General features: G+C 39.7%; 3 protein-coding genes across 3 annotated transcripts; 1 reads left to right on the top strand and 2 right to left on the bottom strand.

Annotated features, from left to right (window-relative positions):
* Positions 1 to 8857: 8857 nt before the first annotated feature.
* On the bottom strand, positions 8858 to 11502 carry fzd2 (frizzled class receptor 2). The gene has a single exon (XM_023414001.2). It carries the CDS (start codon positions 11328 to 11330, stop codon positions 9693 to 9695), a length of 1638 nt encoding a protein of 545 aa, XP_023269769.1. The 5' UTR covers positions 11331 to 11502; the 3' UTR covers positions 8858 to 9692.
* A 1861-nt stretch (positions 11503 to 13363) lies between these two features.
* Positions 13364 to 19557, top strand: meioc (meiosis specific with coiled-coil domain). Its single transcript, XM_023413893.2, has 7 exons — positions 13364 to 13465; positions 14618 to 14790; positions 15065 to 15169; positions 15393 to 16938; positions 17243 to 17377; positions 17805 to 17982; positions 18060 to 19557. The coding sequence occupies exons 1-7, from the start codon at positions 13403 to 13405 to the stop codon at positions 18248 to 18250; spliced, it is 2391 nt and encodes a 796-aa protein (XP_023269661.2). The 5' UTR covers positions 13364 to 13402; the 3' UTR covers positions 18251 to 19557.
* ccdc43 (coiled-coil domain containing 43) lies at positions 19554 to 23494 on the bottom strand. The gene is made up of 5 exons (XM_023413727.2): positions 23299 to 23494; positions 22611 to 22704; positions 21708 to 21843; positions 21448 to 21503; positions 19554 to 20455 (listed from the first exon to the last, which is right to left on the bottom strand). The coding sequence occupies exons 1-5, from the start codon at positions 23470 to 23472 to the stop codon at positions 20268 to 20270; spliced, it is 648 nt and encodes a 215-aa protein (XP_023269495.1). The 5' UTR covers positions 23473 to 23494; the 3' UTR covers positions 19554 to 20267.
* Between the last annotated feature and the right edge of the window lie 676 nt (positions 23495 to 24170).

Genomic DNA, 24170 nt, shown 5'->3' with positions numbered 1-24170 from the left:
GATTTCCCTGTTTGCCTTCTCACTTATCAATGCCGCAACTGAACTTTGTGATGCGAGTGACGCTGGCAATGTGCATTTCACGCCCATGGACTGTAAAGCTGTGATTGTGAACAACAGGCTCGTAAATCCTATGTGGCCACCTGGACAGGGAGGCTGTTTCTGGGGTAAAAGCGTCACTTCAACAGATCCACCTGCTGCTATGGTAACACGGAGAAGTGTCAAGAGGGGCCTGCTCTTGTTCTCGTGATGAACATATGTTGTTGAGACGATCAACCCAGCAGAGCAGTGCTGTGAAAACACACACTCTGCATCTTTCATCATGGGAGAGCAAATGACTGTGACCTGACTGTATTTAACATGTCTGAATCTTGGTACATCAGTGTTAATGAGGCGAGTAAACTGCATTGAGAGTGGTAAATGTCAGTGAACACACCAGAAGCCCACTGAGGTGGTTATAACATCGCTTTTCGCTCTGCTCCCAATCCCAGTTTCCCAAATTCCACATCAGTGATCACACAGAAAAGCACTGTGAGGGGATTGTTTTAGTTTCTGTGAGGGAAAAGTTCCCAAATCAAACATTTACCAAAACGCTGCAGACAGACAGACACTATTGGAAGGACTTTTTCACATTGTAGATTCTAACATAGAATTGCATGCATTTATAGTATGGACCAAATTTGTGAAATGTATCACTTTTATAAAATAGCAGAAGTTATAAAGGTTTTTTTTAAATAAATAAAAACTAAATACCACATTATTCTCATAATTCTGAGGGGAATAAAATGAACAGAGAGATGGGGTGAAACCACTGGTAATTCCTAAAACTTCACAATCGAAATGAAAAATAATTATATATTTCTCGGCACATTCTCAAACTCATATAAAACTGCAAATAAGACTGAAGCCTTTTTTCCTTCTCATGTTGCATTTGCAAGATCATCCTCCATGACTTGTTTGGGTTCATAGCACAGCTACATGCTCCAGCTTGTAAAAGTAGGATTGACTGAATGAATGTACAAGATAATCTGCTCTTGATATTTTATATTGCATCTGCTCAGGAAACTGCTATAGCACATATTCAATGTCACTGCATAAGTGATTCAATTAAGGCCTCCACTCTAATTGTATTGGTGTTAATGGGCCCTTCAAGTACAGCTAGTAATTACTGTTAGAGGCTTTCATAATACAAAGATAAATGATCTCTTCATTTATGTTTCACGTTATGATAAACACAGTATGTGATAAGGTATGACTCAAAGCTTTAAATAAGATGTGACAGTCCCCAGGGGGAAAAGCAAACACATGCAGAGAAAGCTGGCAGAAACTCTGAAGCTGCTCATTAAGAAGAAACAAAGTGATAATGCTGCATTCCTCCCACAGAGCCTTGGCTTGTAGGAGCATAATTAATGTAATTTAGGCACAGGGCCACTTACTACGCACAATAGAGTCTAGAGCAGGAGGGGAGACATGCTGACTGACCCATTAATTTGCCCCCACCACCCCCCTCTACATGCCGCAACTTTTACCAGCTGAAGGTATCCATGCGGGTCGTGTGGTCAGCTGTCTGTGTTTGAACGACCGCTGTGTGAAAACTAAAAGTTTGCTGCCTTTCCTTAACTATCCACCATGACTCCTCAATCTGAGCATGAGGGAACAGATGTAGACTGAAGATAGTCACAGCAGAGCGGGGGAAAATATTCAGCCTGTGAGTAGAAATCTTTGTTGTGCTTCAGAAGTTGAAGTGATGCAATGTGAGTGTACTTATATCTAAAAACATGTGGTAATACTTAAGTTTTTTTTTTTGTTTGTTTTTTTTAAAGCAAAAGGTAAATGATTCATGAAGGAAAAACTTGACTATGACAGGAAACTGTAACACTGTAACACATATATATCACATGATGCTACAAATGTTGAAACAGCTAGCAAGATATAATGGTACGACCTGACATTTGTTTCTGACTGGTAGAGAACTTGTCGCCATGTTCTGTGACATCTGTTTGAGGAAGTTGTTGCAGATACAAAACACTAACCGCATTATAAAGATGATACTAAAAAAACATGTTTAAAAGTTGATGAAGTAATGAAAAAATAATGTATCAAACAAGTTAATCTTTACATAATTTTACAGTGCACGACCTCCTCATTTATGTGTTTTTTGCAACATCATATCTCTCTTTAATACTCATAGTGACCAAAAGAGTCACATAAATTAGTCAGTGAAGATGTATTAGGTGAAATATTGTTAATATTTATGATATTATACATGTAAAATGTGTCTTATAATGTCATGTATGTCTCTAATATCATCACATATACGGACGGCATGCATTAACTGCTGCATGAACAGGCTTGCACAACTGAACTGCAGTGCCCTCTGGTGTCACATTTCTTGCCTGCTGCCACAAGTGAGGGTGACGTGCAGCGGGGCTGAGTCAGGTTGGGTTTTCCAGTGAGATGCATAGTGGGTAAAAAAAAAGTGTGGTCGACCATTTAGCTGGAAAAGCAGAGTCAGAGTTAAACACACAACGCCAATGACCACTTGACAATAATGACCTAAAACATGCATGTTCAACTAATTACACCCCTTCAGTGTGGCTCAGTTGGTCAGACATGAGTCCCTCACACCATCACTAAGAAGAGACTGGCACCATCTACAGGCCAATTATGTACATGCTACAAGGTGTGTGATACAGTGTACAATCTAAGGTAATATATTCTCCATTCTGGTAAAGCGGTCATGTTCTTGCAATTCTTAAATTCTGCATTGAAAAGGTATCATGAAACAACATCTAAATCCATTATTGATTGTATTGCGTTTGTTCCCTTTATCTGCAGCAATAAAAAAGACATGATGGTGCTTCATTACAGTTTCAAATGTCTGTAATAAAAATGAATGCTCTGCCCCACATAAACTTTCTAGTATGATGATTCCACTCTCTCCCCACGCTCCATCCCATATACAAACTATCGGTAAGATCTAAAAATCCAGGTGAGCTTTCTTTCTTGTAATCTTGTGTACCTAAGGTGAAACACAGCAGTTGCCAATCATGGGAGAGAAAACCTTAAGGGGGAACCTAAAACGGCACTATAACATCCCCCTTGTGACATAGCATGAATATATGCACTGTATCGCCACTGGAATTCTAAATATGGGCCTCTATCGACAGAGGATTAGTGATTTATACAATAAAAAATGTACAGTTTTACAGGAATTGTGCCATCTCTTTGACCTATGTTGGTGCTTGGATTGCATCTGAGTTTTCCACTCACTGCCTTCACAACAAGCAAAGTTGTGGCTTGAAGAACCTATTGACATTTCCGTCTTTGTGCTCACTTCATAAAGAAGTGGAAAAAAAAACAACATATAGCCTACAACTTTTCAGCACAAATATCGTGAAGCTTCCTCAGCGGCATGAAAAATGTAACACTTAAGTTGACCACTGACCCCGTGACTTCTCCCACAGCAGCTCTAAGGCTTGCAGGACAAACAGTCATACATTGCCTCTGGTTGTAGTAGATTACTGAGAGGCCAAAGCTGCCCTGTGGCCTGCTGGCTGTTACACCACTCACTATTCTCACAACATTCCCTTATTTGTTTTCTGTTGGGAAAAAAAATGTACTTATTTTATTCATGAGGGATCATTTCATTAGGTTTTTTCTGTATGTTTAATTTGTGTTGAGGCAGTAGAGGTGCCAAAACAGCAGGGGGTGTTGTCCACTGTCGTAACAATAGTAACTTAAGCTTCAGATCTTTGAAACACTGCATGTACATTTTAAAATTTAGTTTCAGGTCAGATCATGTTACACAGCCCATGTCTCACACACACACACACACACACACACATATATATATATATATATATATATATATATATATATGCTGTATATATGTGCTGTATACTGTATATATGTCTTAAAATACCATCTTTCCTGTCAAGACTTTTTTGTTGTTGTTGTGCCGTATTAGTTCTCTTCCTGCGGCTGAACTAGCAAATGAGCTCAGTTAGAGGTGTCTTTAAATGCTGACCCTGTTGTGCAAAAGGTCCTGTTGTTTTTCGCTCTGTTGGTTTCACACATTGACCGTGACTGTCTGGCCCAGCAGTCCTGGGGGCATTCGAGCCGACAGCTCAACGATGAAAGTGAGTGAGCGGTGAGTGTGCAGTGAGAGCTACCCCAAATTAAAAAAAACAAAAAAACACTGGATGCAAAAAGGAAAACCGCAAAAAGTTCTAAGTATTTCTAAAGGAAATTGCCAATGAGGATAAATTAGGCATATTGGACTTCCTGCTATTTCAGATAATTGAGAGATTGTAATAACAAGATTTTATCTGGGTCGCACGCAAGATATTACACATTTGTGGTTTGATGTGCCAATGGCAAAACAGTTATGTGTAGTATTGTCTGTTTTTAAATGTGTTAACTTAAAAAAAAACCTTATCATTGAGGCTTAAAGTAACTCTCAACGTCAAATAAAAAAAATTATTTTCAAATAACTTCAACAAATGTAAAAAATCTTGCAGTCTAGTAATCTAGTGAAAAGCCTTGGCAATCCTGTTCCATGAGAGAGAGCATTTGTGAGCCTGTATGTGCGTCTGTGTTTAACTCCCACCTTTGCAATGAGGCCCCTCCACCCCTCTGTTGTTGGTGAGGGCCCACATGGAAGCGATTATGCTGTGCAGAGAGTGAAATTACAGAGGGAACCTACAGAACTGGAGCCCTCCTATTTCCACTCACTCATTCACTTAGATTTACACACATGAACACAAGCTCAGAAGCACATACAGGCGAGTGAACACTCACATACACAGATAGAGAGAGACAGACGGGCACACGCACACACACACACACACACACACACCCACAAACACTCAAACAGAAGCTCTGCTGCCACCTTGCCTGAAGCTGTACATTTCCACTGCTGGCTCTGTTGAGACAAGGCTGCAGTGTGCTTCCCTCCCCGCCTTCCCTCTCCTGGACTGGAGTGGGACGGGGCCGGGGCTGTAAATTCCTCAAAAAGAGCTGTTAAGAGGGCCTCCATTAAAACAGGGAGGTCGGCCCTCGCCAGAGAGGAGCCTGCTCAATAAGTCATCATCCAAGCCTGAGGCCTCACTGGGGCCCACGGGAGAGCAACAGACTGGATTAGAGCAGTACTACCTCATTCTGTTTAATACACCTAGTTTACCTGGAGATCAGAGTACTGCAATATTGTTTTAATAGGCCAATAAGAATGATTCTACTGCCTTATAATGTATCTGAAGGAGATTGATGGACTTATCAATTAAAAACTCCTTGATTACTTCTACAGCTGTTGAGTGGTGTGGCTTTCTAGACTCACTTTTTAGCTCCTGCTGCATTGGAACAAAACTCCCGGTGGGACCATTGTTATAATCTCTGACTTCCACCTACGGACTGTTTGGATCAGAAAAGACTTCCCTCACAAGTCAATAGTATCCAACAACTCAAAATGACTATTTCAGAAGAACTGATCAGATTGCAGGTCCATCAGGTTCAGTTTCAGCTCAAAATCTGCAACTCAATACACTGTGACTGCAACTGAACAATGACACAACACAGTAGGTTAAAACCCCAGACACCTCATCCCTGCTCGTGTTATCATTTGCTACTTGCACCATCACCCCCGAACATTTACGAGAGTGGCACAGTTGTGTATACACTGTGGTGTCTGGATGCACATTAACCATTCCCTCCCCTCCACACACACTCCTCCCAGTCAAGCCCATTATTATCCCAGGCGTGCTGCAGGCTCCCAAAATATCTGTCACGCAGCTGTCGGCACCTCTCTGCTCAGCAGCTGGAGAGGCTGTGAGGCACTCCCTCACTTTCTACCCAGATACCGTATACACCCTTGCCCTGAAGGACCTGGGGGGGGGGGGGTACCTGACGGGGTCAGTCTCTTCCCAACTGTTGTGTTTGTTTTCTTGTCAAAGCCACCCCTGAGTGGTCAGTGCACTTATGAGCAATAAAATCCCAGACAAATGGGGTTGCATGAGGCATGAAAATGAGCCACCAAGAATATAAAGTTAGGAAGCTTGGTGGGCTAAACCCCTTTCCACAGTTTCTGCTATATTTGCCACTGCTATTCAGGCAATGTGATGTGAGAGTTCATGGTTTAGTGATATACTTGTAAGGCATAACGCCAGCCTAAAAGAGACCAGGAGGACAAATCATCATAGTAATATTAAAACAAATAAAATCATTAGCAGCAAAAAACAACCATAGTCTCCCTTAGAAAAAGTACCTTTATGTACCATAAATGAATATGCACCATGTTAACCAGTCAAAAGAAAGATATTTTAGTGGACACAAAATAAATGGAGAAAAGCAGGACACCTCCTGATGGTGACTGTCAGGCCCAGTATTTATGGCTGTATGCCCTGAATCAAAGTCAGAAACTGAAATGTACATTTAAACCTTCAGTCTCCTGCCAACTTGTTACGCTCCATCCCACTCACAGCGGCCACCTCTGAAAGCGATGATAGGAGGAGAGAGAACATATTGCACTTCCTGTAGACTTTTTCAAGGCAGAGCAAGACAGATAGATGTAGTGTGTGCTCTGGAAAGTCTCAGCAGCTCTCCTATGGTTAAGGATAATGTATGACTGCAACTAATCCAGCGTTAGCCTTCAGAGCATGAGTTCTTCTTGAGTTTGTGCCAAGATTTGATTAGAAACAGGCTTACTACATGTCTGAGTAGTTTTTTTTTTCTTTTCTCTCCCCCATTGTCCATTAAAGCCCTTCATAGGCCTGATACTGTCTAATTCTCATACAGTAAAAGAAAAAGAAATAGTTCATGCTACATTGGCACAAACTTGAACAATGGCTCCACAGTAACACGGAGAACACTGGTGCTTCTGACGAACAACGTGATCCTTTTCTGACATGCCAAGGCCTTCTTCCAATAAGAGCAACATCATAATATCAGCTCAGAGAGCATTCTTCCTGTCTTACCCCCGATCCTCGGCTTGTCCCTTCTTGCCCTCGAGCAAGCAGGAAACGGCTGCATGCAAGATTAAAGATCTGAGATCAACAACATGGAAGACGGCTGCCACTGAAAAACTGGGCACCAGCAGTAAAGAGGAAAGGAATCTAGTCTAGATAGATACCACCTCTAACAGTTCTGTACAGTAGGTTTGTTTAATTATAAACCTGCATGTCTTACATTTCCAAATCTGCATGGCAGGTAAAGTCCGTGTAAAAATTCCCCAGATGGGTCATGCAACATGTACATCAAGATTTACTCAGAGAAAATTACTTTGTGAAAAGCTTTTTTTTTTTTTTTTTTTTTTCCTGGCATGACTTAAATGCGGAGCATCTGACTCCATTTAGTTCTGACGGTTTGAGATCCAAAGTTTTACTTCAAATATTCGCAAAATCACAGTCACGTCTCTCCTCATTTGGATCCTCCTTTTCTTCTTTTCTTTGTTGTTTTCCCCTGGAGAAAGACAAAGGCAACCAAATAACACTGAATTTTCCATCATGCTCTCCAAACCCCTCCACCCCAAAAAAAAAAAAAACCCTAAAACAATCTCACTCTCTTTACCACCAGCACCCCACCCACATGCCGCTTCTCTTCATTCTCTCACTCTTCATTCGTTTCTCTGCTTCAGTGCAAAGCCAAACAAGCCAGCCATTAAGTTGAGTTAAGCGCAGGAAGTGGGCCTTCGGGCCAGACGGCACTGTTTACAAGGAGCTAGTCAGGTTTCAGCAGCGCTTTGAAGTGAGCAGCACACAGGAGACTGTCTGTCACTAAGCAAAGGCCCAGCACCGCTCCACTGACTCACTCGCATTCCCCCCATTCATCTGAGCGCAGAGAGGGAGGGAGGGTGAGGGCAGAGGGGGTGTAAGATGGCAGAATAGAAGAAGCACAGGTAGATTTATGGTTTTTCCGCCCTCAGAGTATTTGCTCCTTCCTTTAATCAGTCTTACTTGTCTGTTATTACAAGCCATCTTTATTTAACCCCAGATAAGGATACAGGAAAGACAAACATCAACTTGTCCAACAGGTCAAGACATTTATGAGAGGTCCACCGCTCTGCTAAAGCTCATGTCACTAATTATACTGTAGCTTATAGAGGAACAGTCTAATATATGGATTATGTGCAACCTTATTTGCCCCTCTAAACCTTTGCAGTAACAATATGAATACACACACAATACTGTATGTGCGTGCAATTCTCAAATGCCCAGAGCCTCTTCTCTGAGGCAAGAGGATCAACTTTCTCCAACACACCCATCTACTTCATGACATCACCGCAGACAAGGTTCAGTTTCAGCCGTGGATGGCTTGGGGGATTCCAGCTTGGCACAGAGCAGAGTGGCTCCAGAGAAGTAACACTACAGCAAATCTGAACACCCTTGTTTTCCCTTCACCAAACGGGCAGGCAGGAACATTTTCACACCTATGCAACAGCACAGACTTCTCTCTTGCCAGATGATTCCTTGTTGACTTAACCGAGCCCCCTCTAACAACAGGCAGAAAAAGGTCTCCTGTTTTGTTTAGCACTTGAAGGCGATGTTCGTGTACACGTGTGAGGAAGTCCTCCACCACATTCTTACAGGTTGGCACCTGTTTCTCAGACACAAAACACGTCGATGCCAAATATTTCAGAATATACTGATAGGGTGGGTGATAAGTTCAGTCAACAATCTCACTATAAACTCGTTCCTTGCATTTCCCAGAGGACCACTGTCTTGTGTAAGAAGCTAATTTCCATTAAGAATTCCAATAATCTCTTTTACTGTCGCCTGCCAGTCTGAGGCAACAGATGTTCAGGTGTGACACAACCCTCAGCTCCTTGAGAAAACAACATGGCTGTACTTTTATCCAAGAAAATAACTCGTTATCAAGATGGTATTTAATCATTGAAGAATACTGAACATATGGAAGGGCAAAAAAAATGAAAGAAAAACATTAAATGCTGTTTTTCCTTTTTAACTAGGAATTCAAAATGAAGCATTTGATATAGTTATTTGATGATATCTGAGACCCAGCACATGTTTTTGGTTAAAGAGGAGTGAAAATACAATGGGCTAAACCAAAGAGCTTTTTGGATATCATCCAACAGACTGAAATGTAGACATTCTTTTAATCCATAAAAATAAAAAAAACATGATTTCTAACCAGCGATTAATAAAGAAAAAGGAGCATGTCTACATCTACACTATGTGGCATTTTTACAGTGCAAAAGTAAAGCAGGTACACTGGCAGATCAGGAAAAGTATTTACTTTCTTTAAATACAAATATATAATTTCGTGTTTTTACAAATACTATTTACAGTTTCATTAAATCACATGAAATGCTCAGGGATGAGAATAAACAGTCATTCTTCCACAGCTCATTTCCCCGCTCTCCGTGGTGGATCATCACTCCCCTTGCATTTATGGTGGCTTTAAGAAAAGAGCCAGAGAGGGGGGAGGTGAGTATTTCAGCACATGGCATCCATAGCCATGCTTGTTATTTGTTCAGACAGTGAGGTTCAGTCCTTGTTTATCCAGCTTGTCCTTTTGTCAAACCCGAACCCTCAGTTTGGCATGCATGTGTGGTTATTAAGCTGAGAATACAAATGCTGTAAGAACTAATGGCTACTCAGTGTGCTACTTACCTATCATATGAGAAACAGGTAATAACACACAAGTTAGTCCGGGCAACATATAGATATAGTCCCTTTAATTTACACAGTGGTCTCTCCATGTTTGCCATTTGTCAGCCTTGTGTAGAACTTATGCCAGGAGTGCAGAGTCTTCCCAGACCAGATCCAGAAACCAGAGGTGATGCCTACTATCAGTGTCATCAGGTATTTGATCATGTAGACAGTGAAGTCTGGGGTCATGCGGGGCCCGGTCTGCAGAGGGCAAGGGATGGCCAGGCCCCTGCAGTTATGGTTGACCCAGCTGCGCTCCCAGTGGGGGCGGAAGGCCTGCTCATAGAAGAAGCAGGCAATAACAATGGTGGCAGGGACGGTGTAGAGCACGCTGAACACCCCGATCCGCACCATGAGCCGCTCCAGCTTCTCTGTCTTGGTGCCGTCGTGTTTCATGATGGTGCGGATTCTGAACAGTGACACAAAGCCAGCCAGTAAGAAAGAGGTCCCGATGAAGAGATAAATGAAGAGAGGGGCTAACACGAAGCCCCGCAGAGGGTCCAGGTTGCTGAGGCTGACGAAGCATACGCCGCTGAGCACATCACCTTCAATCTGCCCGATGGCCAGGATGCTGATGGTCTTGACAGCTGGAACTGCCCAGGCTGCCAGGTGAAAATACTGAGAGTTGGCCTCAATAGCCTCGTGACCCCACTTCATACCTGCTGCCAGGAACCAGGTGAGGGACAGGATGACCCACCAGATGGAACTGGCCATGCTGAAGAAATAGAGCATCATGAAGAGGATGGTGCAGCCTTCCTTTTTGGTGCCTTGGACGATGGTTTTATAGCCATCAGGGCTAAAGCTGTCATTGCACACTACCTTGTCCCCCAGGAAGTAGCCAGCTATGTAGGCTATGGAGACCATAGTGTAGCAACCAGACAGGAAGATGATAGGTCGCTCAGGGTATCTGAAGCGCTGCATATCAACTAAATAGGTGGTTACTGTGAATAAGGTGGATGCACAACAAAGCACAGACCAGACCAGGATCCATATGCGGGAGAAATGAATCTCTTTGTCACTAAAAAACATGTACCCACCGCTTCTTGATGGCTCACAGGGAGCTGCACAATCCTTCTCTTCTAAAAACTTATAATTCAAATATGGGGGCACTTTGAGAACAGATGGGCATCGGAAAGGCCTCTCATACGGGGGGACCACTGAGATGTCCTGGGTCCCTGGCACAGGCATGATGGGTGGGACGGTGGCGGCGGAGGAATCGTTTTGGCCCACACAGATTTGCCCGTCTCCCAGCACGGGGAAGTTCTCACAGCGCAGACGGTCAGGCCACTGAAAGCCAAACTTGTTCATGAGAGCCTCGCAGCCCTGCTTGGCTCTCTCGCAGATTGACCTACAAGGAGGAATGGCCTTCTCCAAAACTGTGCATACAGGCGCATACATGGAGCAAAGGAAGAATTTCAACTCCGGCGAGCACTGTACCTTTACAAGGGGGTAAAACTGGTGCACCTCGAGCCCCGCGTCCTCCTGATTGTAATGACCGACTAAATTGGGCATGATGGTTTGGTTGTAGGCTATGTCCGTGCACAAAGGTATTGTAATCGGCTGACAAAATCCATGGTCCGGAACGACTATTCCGTTGTCCCCCTGATACTGGGCTGATATCAGCAGAGGCAGCAGGAGTGCAACACACCAGGTCTTGCAAAAAGTCATCTTCCCAATTTTAAGACACGAACTTTATCCCGATTAACTTGCTGTAAATTTGTTTAGTGTATACCATCAGTTCTGCGAGTAGGTCTTTAGCAGGAGTAACTTCCTACAGGGGAAAAGTCTGATGGTCTTGATCTTTCTGCTTGGTCTCTGCTTTGAACGCTGCTGGCTGACTTTTTTCTTTTCCACAACTCCGTCCCTCAACACGGTCAAGGCAACCATAGTAAGGAATACGACATCCGGTAATGACTTTCAATATAAAATCCTAATAGCTGAATATGAGTTCTTTGTAGATTGTTATGCCAAGGTACGAGCATAGCACTAAATATTCGATACATGAAATACTTTATATTAATGTTTTCATCGAATGTCTGACCAATAGGCAAAGGGTTTTTGAAGGCTACCAAAATAAAAACTTATGTTAACTTAAAAAATATTATAAAAAATTAAATTCGACAGTTAATAACGACAATCATAATAATAATAATAATAATAATAATAATAGTAAAAAAAATACTATTAATAATAACGGCAACAATACTAATGCTCATGATGTTTTGTATACACCAGCACTCAGACAAAATGTATGCTTTTATTTTGATGGTAAAGTCGCTTGTTTACTGGTAGTATTTTTGCTAATAGTCGTAAATAGTAAAACTTGACTCCACAGCTGGATTGCGTGGCCCAACCAGACTTTCAAGTTCTCTGTTTGAACTAATATGGCCATGGAAGGAGGCAAACTATGCCATTGCCAACTAATGTACTTTTATGTCTTATGACTTTTATGTCGATGAATCAGTCTCTATGTAAACATGTCTGATAAAAGATACTAAGTAATTCAAGAAAATGTACGCATAACTGGATTAACTGGATTCAATTGAACTGGAATCCCTTTGTTTTGAACTTAATCTGTTTCAATTAAACTGAATTGAATAAATAAACGAACAAATATAAATATCCTGCAAATAATGCAATCATTTTACAGTGCCGTGGAAAGTCAATTTTGTGAATAAAAATTACATGACAAAATAAAAAGTAAAGTATGATGATGATGATAATAATAATAATAATAATGATGATAATAATAATAATAATAATAATAAAATCCTCTTCCAGCATGACACTTTGCTAGCAATTAAATTAATTAGAAAGACCCCTCTAAGCGATCAAGTCTGCAGTTAGATATGTTATTAACAATTCATGAAGGGATCAACAATAATCTATGGGAATCTATCTATCAAAAAGTTTGGTCTCCGGACAACAGCCACTTGGCAAAAACAGGATTTATGTGTATTGCCAGAGGATGTATGTTGATAAATAATAATAATAACAATGACAATAACAATAACAACAACAACAACAACAACAATAATAATAATAATAATAATACGTTTTGTTTTGGTTAATATGGTATTTAATGTATATATGAATTTATTTTATCTATACTAAAATGGATAAACTCCAGCAGTATCTGTACCATAATGCTGTCACACCATGGACTGTGACACCAGGTGTTGCTATGCGCTGAATCATCTGCTTAACGTTAATTGGACCAAAAATCAGAATCCTCAGGCTCAGCCAATGTGCGATCAGGTCGCGAGGGGTGTATGAGACTTGTCTGGGATCGAGTAAGGGGGGAGGGGGGCATAAGAGCACTTGAGGATAATGTACTGACTGACAAGAAAACTGTTGAACTCCATAAGTTCCCGTTACTTTACTAAAAGCAGGTAGGCTAGTCTCGTTTTTAACGGGTAAATTTGATTCAGATAACTTGCGTTGTTTGCGGAGTTAGCCAAATATGATTGGCAGGGAATGAGTTTTAACAGGAGCTAAAGTTAACCCGTAATTAGCCAAGTTAGCTTAGACAACTTGCTAGCTTAATCCACTAACGGCTAAATTGGCGAGCTAGTTGATTTGCTTTCTTTGAAAAAGCAGTCAGCTAATAACTTCTACGATTCCATACCTCGGTCATATTTGTTATATAAGATTATATCAACTATTAACAACGAGTACTTTTTTTTGTTGCAAGGCCAGAAATGGAGTAAAGAATCAGTTCAAGTTCAAGGGAGTTCAGAATGGCATTTGAGGGGCATCAGAGCACATTCGCAAATTCACTCTTTCCGACATACCAGCGTCAGGTAAGCTATATTTTTGGGTCGTAACTTTTATATATATTTTTTTTACAGGACATGACATATTTGTGGCAATTACCTGCGTTAGTAGATTATGGTAAGGCAATTGTAGGGTATTTTCAGGTCCTGAAAAGTCATAAAGATCATTGAATTCAGTTCCAGCAAAAAAGTAGTAGTTTTTGTCAGTCATAAACATTAACACTAGTTTTACATTTTTGTGTATGTAATTGCTGGCAGTCAGGAGCCATTATAGATTTCTAAACTACACGTGAGATTGAGTGTTAGTACAATCAGACCTATAGCAAACTGTCACTACAGCTACATCTTGGTGCTCTTAAAGTTACTCAAAATTAGATTTAGACTAGAAATATTTGTTAGATACTGGGAAAATGTGGGGGAAGGACTGACAAAAATGAGATATGAATGTAAATAAACTTTTGTTTATATAATAAATAATTTTAGGACTTATAGTCCCTTCTGCTTTTTTGGCATTCTTTGACCAGTTTGACAGTAGAGGAATTCAATTGCATACTGTGTACATCAATTAATGGTGAAAAACTAATGATTTATCTATCATTTAGGTTAGCCCTGTGTTTACTAGGCTGTATGACCTTTTTTGACATATTTTTATCCCAAGTCATAGCAGAAATGTAGTTATGGATTATTATTTATTATTATTATTATTATTTCGTCTGAAGCTGGAAGAAACAATTATTTCATTATTGATTAACCTACCATCATATGGTATGTTAAATGAATGAAAATCACTTTTTTCGTAACTCCCATGGTGATGTCTTCCAAAGTTGCTTGTTTTATAACCCAATTTCTCACCCTATTTAAAACGAAATTGAACAGAAAAAAGCTGTAAGTCCTTATATTTGAATTGAAGGTCATTATCAAAATAGTTGCTGATTCATTATCTACCAACTGACTAATCAATTAATGAACTAACTAATCACTAATCTTTAATTTTCTCATTTGTCTTTTTACATTCTGTCTCAGCAGTATTCTTAAATAGTTTGAAGTCTCTGTGGCAGCTACAACAGTTTCAACAAGTTTTGTAATTAGCATCAATCTGCCTTGATGGGAAGAAAAACAGTAGTCATTTTTTGTCAGGTGAGCTTCAGTTTGATTTGAACTTTTGATTCTCTCTTTCAGGCCAGTGTAAATGTAGGTGGTGGAAACAACGGAAACGCGACATTGCCCTTCTTTTCCATCCCTAGTGTCTCACTGCAGGAACAGGACACAGTATCCTACATGCCTTGGTCTCACAATGCTCATGATGATCCCTATGAACTTATCAATTGTGTCCAGAGCAGCATTAAAAGCAGGTATTCAATTTAATATATATATTCAGGATAAGTGTGTAGTATTCACTTGTGCACTATACTAAATGTACTTCAATACTGTTGGGGAATCACACTCCTGTTCTGTCCAGTATGTTTTGGATTTTATTCTGTTATTGAGAGATAGTTTAATATTCTGTGTGCTAGTGTTATTATGGAAGAAAAACAAATAAAGTTGGCGGTCATACAGTTAAATTAATGTTTTCAAAGAAAAATGGAAAATCATAGCGTAATTCTGACATGTTTTCTTTTCTTGAAGGAATCCTACTGATAATACTGATTATGATGTAGAGACTGATCTGCAGGGTCTAGTGTCAAGTATTTTGGATGAAGCAGATTCACAGGGCAGCTACTACAGTGAAGGGTATGTCAATGTTTAAAATTTTCACCTTCTAGGGTAAGGTATATAATTTAGAGTACGTTATGTATTAAATAATTTATGGCATGGCAGAGTTGGAAATATGTGATATTAAGTATATGATAATTGTATTTTTTATCTTCATTTTTCAAAAATTGATTTATTTCATTTATGTTGTATCAGTAATATAAACACAAACATTAAAAGAAATCCTGAATTCTTCTTTTAGGGGCCTACCTACATGTAATCCTGTCTGGTCTCCTAAGACATTGAGAGAGGAACTGCTACAGTATTTTCAATCAGAGGCTAAAACACAACATAACCCTACCTTTTCTCCAAACTATGTATCCCGTGAGGCTTTCAACAAAGCACAGGGACAGTCAATGGACAAAGATGTTGAAGAGTTTTGTCAACAGTCCAATTGCCTTGCTACCAATCAACAGTGGCTTTTAAATTTGTCTAATGGAGACAAGGACAGCTACACCCTCCGTCCTCAGAAACTTCCACCAGGCCTACCGATGCACAACACAGTAAACGCATACCCACACACACAGAACACAGTAAACGCATACCCACATATACAGATACAACAAAGCAAATATGACAACACGTCAGCTGATAAAGACAGAGGAACTAATCGGCCTGTGAATAATTTCCCTGACATCAGTGATGTTTTAAGACCTCAAAACGAAATCAACAACCCCTGCTTTGATCCTTACAATGAAGACCACTACATCCAGAGCAGTGCCAAGTCCATTAGTAATGAGCAGTATGTGCCACAAGACATTAACCAACTGGTCAGCAGTTTTCAGTCGTTCATGGCTGGTGAGCATGATAGCCTTTGTCGTAGAGACTTTCCAAACATGCACAAGCAGACATTTGGCATGCTCCATGAAGACGGCATGGTTGAGCAATGGAAAATCACCAGTCCTGCAGTGTCAACACAAAGTACCCCTGCAATACAGACACAAAAACAGCTGTTGGGAGAATATGGGATAGTGCAGAGAGAAAGAAATGGAGGAGTCAGGAAAAAAACATTTAAACACGATGCCCTTCAAGATCTACCTGGTTTCAGTTCTCAAAACACAGAGTACTTCCAACAACCAGAGCCATTCTCTGCATCTGTGAAACTCCCAAACCAATACCAAAACAAGATGAGCATGCAAAGAGAGAACATTAACATGAGCATGAACCAGTATTCAAAGCATCACAGCCAGCAGGGTCAGATGCAGAACAAGCCACAGATGCAGAAAGAAAAGAAGATGGTGCAAATGTCTGGCATTCTGGGAGAAGGTTTCTCTACCAGACCCCTAACCCACACTCGCATGAGAGATGGAGATAAGAAACAGGTTTTCTCACAAAACCCATACTATGACCTTCAGGGAGGCATGCAGTCTCAGAGATTTGATGGAGAAATCAGCATCATCAGTGCAGGGAATACACAGCAAGGCATGCCTCTCACATATCCTGTAAGTGATTTTAGAGGACGTCCCAGCATTCCCATTAACTCTTACTTCAGCTCCAGATCCATGCTCCCCTATGGAAGTGTTGCTCCTGGCATGGATGTGTGTGATATGTCAGGCAGTGAGTCTGCAGCTTTCAAGTCCTATGTCAGTGACATGATGACCCGCGGAGGAGAGAGCACTTATCATGGCATGGCCTCAGCTATGATAACTTCAATGGTGATGAATCAAGGAGGACCCATGATCCAGCTTTACTTCTACCTGGACGAGTGTTATGAGCAGTGGAGGTGTTTGGAGAAGGAGAGAAAGAGGGTATGCTTTCAAAATATGATTTTGTGTCTAGTTAGAAAATGTCCAGGGGTGTTTTTGAAGATTGGTATCACAGCCGAGTTTGTTTTATTTAGTCATTTTTTATCAAAACATTACGTTCTTAACATGGAGCAATTTAGCCAACCTAATTTAGTCAAACATCAGATCACATTAAGGTCTTTTATTTTTAGTGCATGTCAGTGTGCACTATACAGTTTCACTAAAAATATATCGCTTTTGCCACATTTATGTTCAAATCAGCACTGCAGTGTTAGGTTGTCATGTTCTCACTTGTTTTCTAATTTAGATAGAGGCGATCCTCACCAAGACATTTCATGGGAAACGGACTGCAGCAGTGACCAACACTACTCTACCCAAAACTCCACCAAACCCCACGAGAATTGACCACCTCATTGTCAAACAGAACAGAGAGCAGGCAAAGGTGAGACCCTTTAATACATTGCTTCCATACTGACATCTGCAGGTGAGTTTTGTCACGGCCACTCTTAAGTTCTGAAGGTGTGCAGCTTCATTTGGTACACTTACATTTTTATCGAGAGAACCACAGGGAAATGCTGTCCCTCTTACCATGCAACCCTATGAAACTTGCTTTAGTTTTCCTTAGTTTGGACCTTGTTTAGAGAAAATAATCTTTTGGAATGTTTTGGTGATATATTAACAATTGTTGTCCAGTTTTGTATTTGAGTTTTTGGCTGTACATTTTGTGACTTGAGTTAAAAGGCAAAATATTTTATCCAAAGATTTATTATTTTAAATGTGATAACGTTTATCACCTTTGATTTTGAATATCAGTGAATCTGCTGATATTCATCAATCATGTAATATTTGATTATGTTGGTGTGCTGTAGGTGGCAAGCCTTCTGGATAGGATGGAGTGTCTGTGCAACATTCCTCTCCATATCAACATCCACACAGCACTAAACAGGCATCATATGGCTATTCGCATCACCCAGGCGAGACGCAAGGAGGAGATAGCCAACATGTCCAAACACCAGCAGCAGAGAGCTCATTTCACAGAGGACAGAGGTAACTCATATTGCATTGTTACACATACATTCATCTCTCTGATATGCAGCCAGTCCTAATTTGCTCCGGTTTCATAGACATCCTGCTACTGGTCGTCGCACTGAAGGACCTAGCTGCTACCACGAGGAAGCTCTGCACAGTCATGTGGTGTGCTCTCCAGATGACACTGCCAAAACCTGTCAAAAGGCAGGATCACTACGTTGACAAGGAGGCCACACGTAGAGAGGGGTACTCCTCTCCAATTGAGGGATACTCTTTTAAGTTATGATTCAACAGGCAACAAACATGAGTTAAAGGCCTTGATTCAATTAAATCCACATCAGAATTCCCAATTTCCCAAGTTTCCCATAGACAACAGGATGAAATAAAAACAAATGTTTTTATAGTATTACTCGCCTGACAGTCTATAGTGACATTTTACCTGCAACACATCAATCACCTCAAAATATGAGATGAATGAGATTTGAAGTTTGATGATGGCTGTGCTTTTTGGCACCAAGGACCTTCAGGTTGCTAACTTTGGTCAAGTAGGAATTGCATGTCATCGTCATTTATGCTGCTGCATGTTAACTTCATTTATCATTTAATTAGTGTCAGTTCCAAATTCATGTGAATCTTGCTCCATCACCGTTGTATTTAAAGACACTATTTATGTGGAGGATTTCAGTGAATTCTTCATTGTTTTACTTATTTATTGAAATGTAATGGAACCTCAGTTCTGGGTATTCCCAAGCAATAATTGAATCATAAGGGCAGTAGTTTAAAATTAACATGCTAAATATTAAAATCTTTTCTGAAATGTTCCAATTCATTTCAGCATTTTCAGGTTGTCTTATGTAACTTTAACATGCTTTAATCAGAAAAAGTTCTATTCATATGCAATTTGGTGAAGTTTGAACTGTGAAGGTACTGAAACTTCTGAAGAAAAAGTTCAGTGTTTTAAATGTAAATGTATTAATCACATTCTTCAAAAACATTTAGTATTAAATAAGATTCTTATCAGTGATATGTAACATAGCTGAGTTCAAAATTCTCTGGATACAGGTTATCCAAGTCTTCAAAGTTTAGTCTTTGAAGACTTGCTCTATATCAGTTGTTTAAAATGCATGTGATAACTTTTACAATGTTTTCTGAAATGTTTCAGTTAGTTTCTGAAACTTTAATTTGTCTTCTAATAATTCATCTCTGTAATAATCAGAAAACCTTTATTTATCTGCTATTTAGTCAAAAGTTTGAACTATAAAAAAAGATACTGAAACTTTAAAAGTTCTGTTTTAAATGTATTAATCACACTTTCCATCAGATTATTTTCATTTAGTATTATCAAATATCTTTAATTCTTCATTGAAATATAACTGTTTGTCCACTAGGGACCAAAGCTTGTATCCATTACAAAGCAAGTCAAGCCACAGGCATTAGTCTGTAGACTTATTCTGTATCAACACTCCTCTGACTATGCTTTGTGACTATGAACAGGGTCGTTCTATTCCCTGTAATTTTAATGTTCATGTTTGTTTTTTTCCTTGTTTCTTGCCATGTAAACTGAAAAACTAAAAATAAAGCAAATCAAATGGCTGAAAGTGTTTTTTATTACTTTAAAAAGATGATGAACCTCATTATAAACTTTCAAATCATGGTACATGATATATTTGAGGTATAATTTAGCAACCGGTCCTTTGTTCTTGAGCTCACACAAAATGCATAGACTGTAAAACTGAAACCTAAAGCAATGAAAATTAAGTAAAAACATTTGACATGAAAATTGCCTTTACTTGTGTAGAAATTAAAGGTATTTGCAAGATATCGGCACAGAAGATAATAGAAACTGTGGATTGACTTACTTTTTAAGTGTGTCTCCATTTTTTTTACCACAATTGATCCAATTTATGTTTTAGGTGAATACTTTGTTCATATCAGTGGTAACTGTCAAAGCTTAGCTGAAGCATGTTTCACAGTCACTGGAACGACATCATATTGGCAGAGACTTAAATAAGTACTTTTTTTTTGTCATCAACAAGACTTGACTATTGCAATCATCATCATATAAAGATCTGCAACTTTATTCTTAGACCACATACTTCCCATATCAGTATCCAGATCTGCACAACATCCAGCACATTGCTCTTTACACAGAAAGTAATTAACAAGGAGGGTCTGATGAAGTCATTCACATACTGAAGGTGCCAATGAGGTTTGAGCTAAAAGGAGGCAATGACTTGGTTTTTTTTTTTGTGTTTGTGTGGTAACAAAACCTTTGCCTATACAAAGTGTCCTTTCCCTCGGTTTTATCTTTTGCGTTCACCTTTTTGTGTCCTCTTCTTCTCCTTCTCTTTTCTGTCTTGTTTGGCGAGTTTGTCCTTCTCCCGCTGCATCTTGTCCGTTTCCTTCTTCTTCTGAGCGTCTTCGCGAGCCTGGTCGCGCTTTTGCTTTTGTCTGTTCAGCACCTCCTCCACGTTGGTGTTCTTAAACAGGGCTGACACTTTGAGTAAAGGACAGCTGGATAAAAGCAAATGTATTTTTACTACATACTCTAGTGGTGAAAAGCTTTAGAACACCTCAATTTTTCCAGTCGTTGCTGAAATGTACATAGTGTAATTTCTCAGTGTAAATTAAAAAAGGTAATCATGGAATCCTATTATATTGATAAATATAATCTAAATTTTTGACAAATTCATTAGCCGAACATACTTGTGACATTCTTTCTGTAACAATATAATAAAATATAATAAAATATAATATGTAATATGCTTGAAAAAGTTTGTCCTAACACTTGCAGAAGCTCTCATGAATGTGTGTCAGGGTGCTTTACTTTCACCTTCTGTCCAGTTCATCTCAAACCAGCTCCATGGGACTGTGCTGGTCTCCTGTCACATGAACCCACCGTCTAGTAGTAGTAGTCTATTTTGGGGCATTATCCTGCTGTATCCTTTGTTACTTGTCTTTTTCTTACCATTCTGACAGCAGTATACAGTACTACTTCCTTCCACAGTATTGTCCTAATAATGCATCAGAGGGTTTAGTAACAGTTTGTTTCAACACTGCATTTGTACAGACAGAGGGTTTTTAAGTAATCAACAAAAGCTGGGGCATGTGTAGGAATTGTTTGCATTAACTAACATTAACATTATTCTAAATATCTTCCCTCAAAAAACCCTGAAAAAGGCCTGTTTTCTATTAAATTTACATGACTGTTTAAGTTTTTGGTGACCTAAACTTTTTTTCTCTGAGCAGTATACCACTGGACTTGAACTGCTTAAATTCCCATAAAAACTGGAAAAAAATGGGAGCGTTCTAAGACTTCTGACCAGTAGTGTATTACCACCAGGGAGGTGTAAATGACTGGAAGTATGTCGTGTAGTCAGGATTATGCAACTATTGCACTATCAATTCATATTGCAACGAGTAACACTGAACTCCAAGTGATTTTAAACTGTCTCTGATCATAAACAGCTTCAGAAAGGATACACTTATCATTCCCTGGGAGGATATTTCCACTTGTTGGCTCCTCTTCTTCAGCTTCAGTGCTTTTGTCAAGGAAATAACTGAATGTTTGTGATGGGAACATTCACTGGATGAGAAAACATAAAATATTTGCTTTCTTTTTTTCCTTAAATAGTTACTGAACATTCTTGCTGCACAGTCAATGAAACATTGGTAATTGGATGTTTAGCTCTACCAAGTGTGACTGGCCTCCCTGTCCTTACAAATAGCACAATCAAGGATATTCCTCTTCATCTGTTATGTTGGCGTATTGAGCGAGGAGGGCTTCTTTCCTTTTCTTTGACTCCTCTGACACCTCCTTCTGTTTCACCACAATCTGAGCTTGTTTTTCTATCATACTGGCGATGGCCTGGACCTCAGCTATAGAAAAAGAATGACAGAACACAGTCAAACTGCAAATAAACCACTATGACATTAAGCACTTTCTCTCACAATGAAAGTACCTGCTCTTTCAGTCAATATGAAGGTACATTAACAGAAGGAACCATGAGGTCAAGCATCCAAAACTGGAGGCTCCACAGTAAACAGTCACTTTCCAGTAATAACACTGATAAAACAAACTCAGTGGAAATTACTTTTTTAGCATAAACACTTCCTTAGAGCACAAAAACTTTCTGTAATCTCAGAAACTGTTTTTGTTTAGTTTTTTTTTTTTTCTTTCAGGAAAAGTTAATCTCTCTCCGAGACAATGTGTCCTCGCACACTCTCCTCCATAACTCCAAGCAAACAATTTAAAGCTCAAAGAGCTAATCCCCCTGTATGTTTATCTGGTATTCAAGACTTGACTCAGTAGCAAGCTGTCTTTGCTGTTTAGTCAAGATTTAAATGAGCTGATGAGCCTGCTGGCTTGATTTCAGACTACTTCCTTCTGAAATAAGTATGTAAATTCTTATATGACTATATAGCTTTTAGTGCAATTTTGGACTGCATTATTGCTTTTGTTGTTATCAATGCATTATAACCGCAGAGTACTTTATGCACTGTTCTGCAAGATGCTGCCAACCTTGATAACTTATTCCCCTAAGAGAAGCTGAATTTTTTATTCGAACCAACAATGTATTTTGGGGAAAAACATCTAACTTTCCAATGAGTTTGAGAATGCAGATGAATCAAAGTTACATGGTTACCATCATCAGCATCTCTTCTGGCTGCTGATCGGCTGCAACACTCTGTCCACTGCTTGATGATCTGTTTGCAAACATCTTCAACAGTGTCCTCATCCTGCACTCAAAGGACAAGCAACAGTTAAGTACAACTAACAGTTAATCAACTTAATATTCTCAGTACATGATGTAAGCAGTGGTAATGTGACCCCGATGTCTCGTTTGTCTGATACGGAGGTAGCGTTTTTCAGCTTATTCTAAATGAACAGAAGGTTAGATACCCAATATTTTAGCACATTTCAATACATTAAGCTAAACTCAAGAAAGCCGTGCAAAAATGCCTCTCTAACAAATTGCACCATGGACTCTGGGGTATATTTTCTAAACCGAATCCGTCAAACCACCTTTATTAAATGTAACTAGTCGTACGTCGCTTTGTGAGTTCCTTTATTACTCAAGACTACTAATACGTAAAAAATCCAGATTTTTGAATGGGGTTTGGCGTAGGAGGGGAGAAGCGCTCACATCACTAGCTGCAGTGTGTGTACCTTAACTGAAGAAACACTGCTGTGTCTAATCTGGACATCTTACTCCATAAATGACAGCTGACATCAGCGCTGTCACTTAGTACCACCCGGCAGACAAGACAGACAGCAACAAATGAGCATACAGCCTCGAAGACTGAGCGGGGCATGCCGCTTTGGATATTCACCAGAAATGCGGATAAAATCCCTTGAAGTGTATCCTCTCTCTCCTCGTCACTCTCCTCTTCTTGTAAGACCCCTAAAATATACGCCCCATACACCTCACGATCCACTTCTAACGCGTCCAGGCGATCATTTAGCCACCTTTCAAACTCTCCGGCGTCTGTCCCGGGCGCCGCCATCTTGGACCTTTGGGGTCTTTCGGTGACACACGGCTGTCCTTTGTCACTGCCTGTGAAAAAAGGTGGAAAAAGCCTGCACGTGTTTAATATTTCTTCTTTTTTCGTGTAAACGACGAGGTAACGTCCAACTCCAGGTAACTAAATCATGTTGACAGTACTTTTGTAATAAGCTAAGATACAAATTGAACAGCGTATGTATAGACGCTGTTAACAAAGTGTTTGTAGATGTCAAGTGTCAACACCAAACAAGTCAACGAGGCGTTTTGTCATCCCTCATAAATCTTCTGTAAGTCATGTTTTGTGGTATGTCCATGCGACATGTCCACTTACAATTTTTCCTTAATTGTTAGCATTTCTGATACATCAATTTCTACTGTCACTACAACTGTTTATAAGTAAATTTTACACACACTTTATTTTTCTTGTACAATGCTCTTTACTCACTCAAAAACATTAAGGACGACAGTCACTCAATTGAGTTAAATTTCCTCTAGAATTTTCGTCAATTTCTACAAAAAAGTTTGACGCTTATTCTCACTGTCAAATCCACTGTGACTCTTTGTGCATCTATAAAGATAAATGGTGCAACACAACGAATTCATATAAACTATAACTATTGTGTGTGTAATGTTATCCATCTAAATGGTCCAGTGTACCTTGCCACAGCATTTTATCCACCTTACATCTAATATTTGCAC

Source organism: Seriola lalandi, unplaced genomic scaffold (genome assembly GCF_002814215.2).
Source record: "Seriola lalandi dorsalis isolate HSWRI2012SDOR001 ecotype SW California unplaced genomic scaffold, Sedor1 jcf7180002054519, whole genome shotgun sequence".
NCBI lineage: Eukaryota > Metazoa > Chordata > Actinopteri > Carangiformes > Carangidae > Seriola > Seriola lalandi.
Note: the sequence above shows the minus strand (reverse complement) of the source record. Positions and strands in the feature narration are given on the sequence as shown.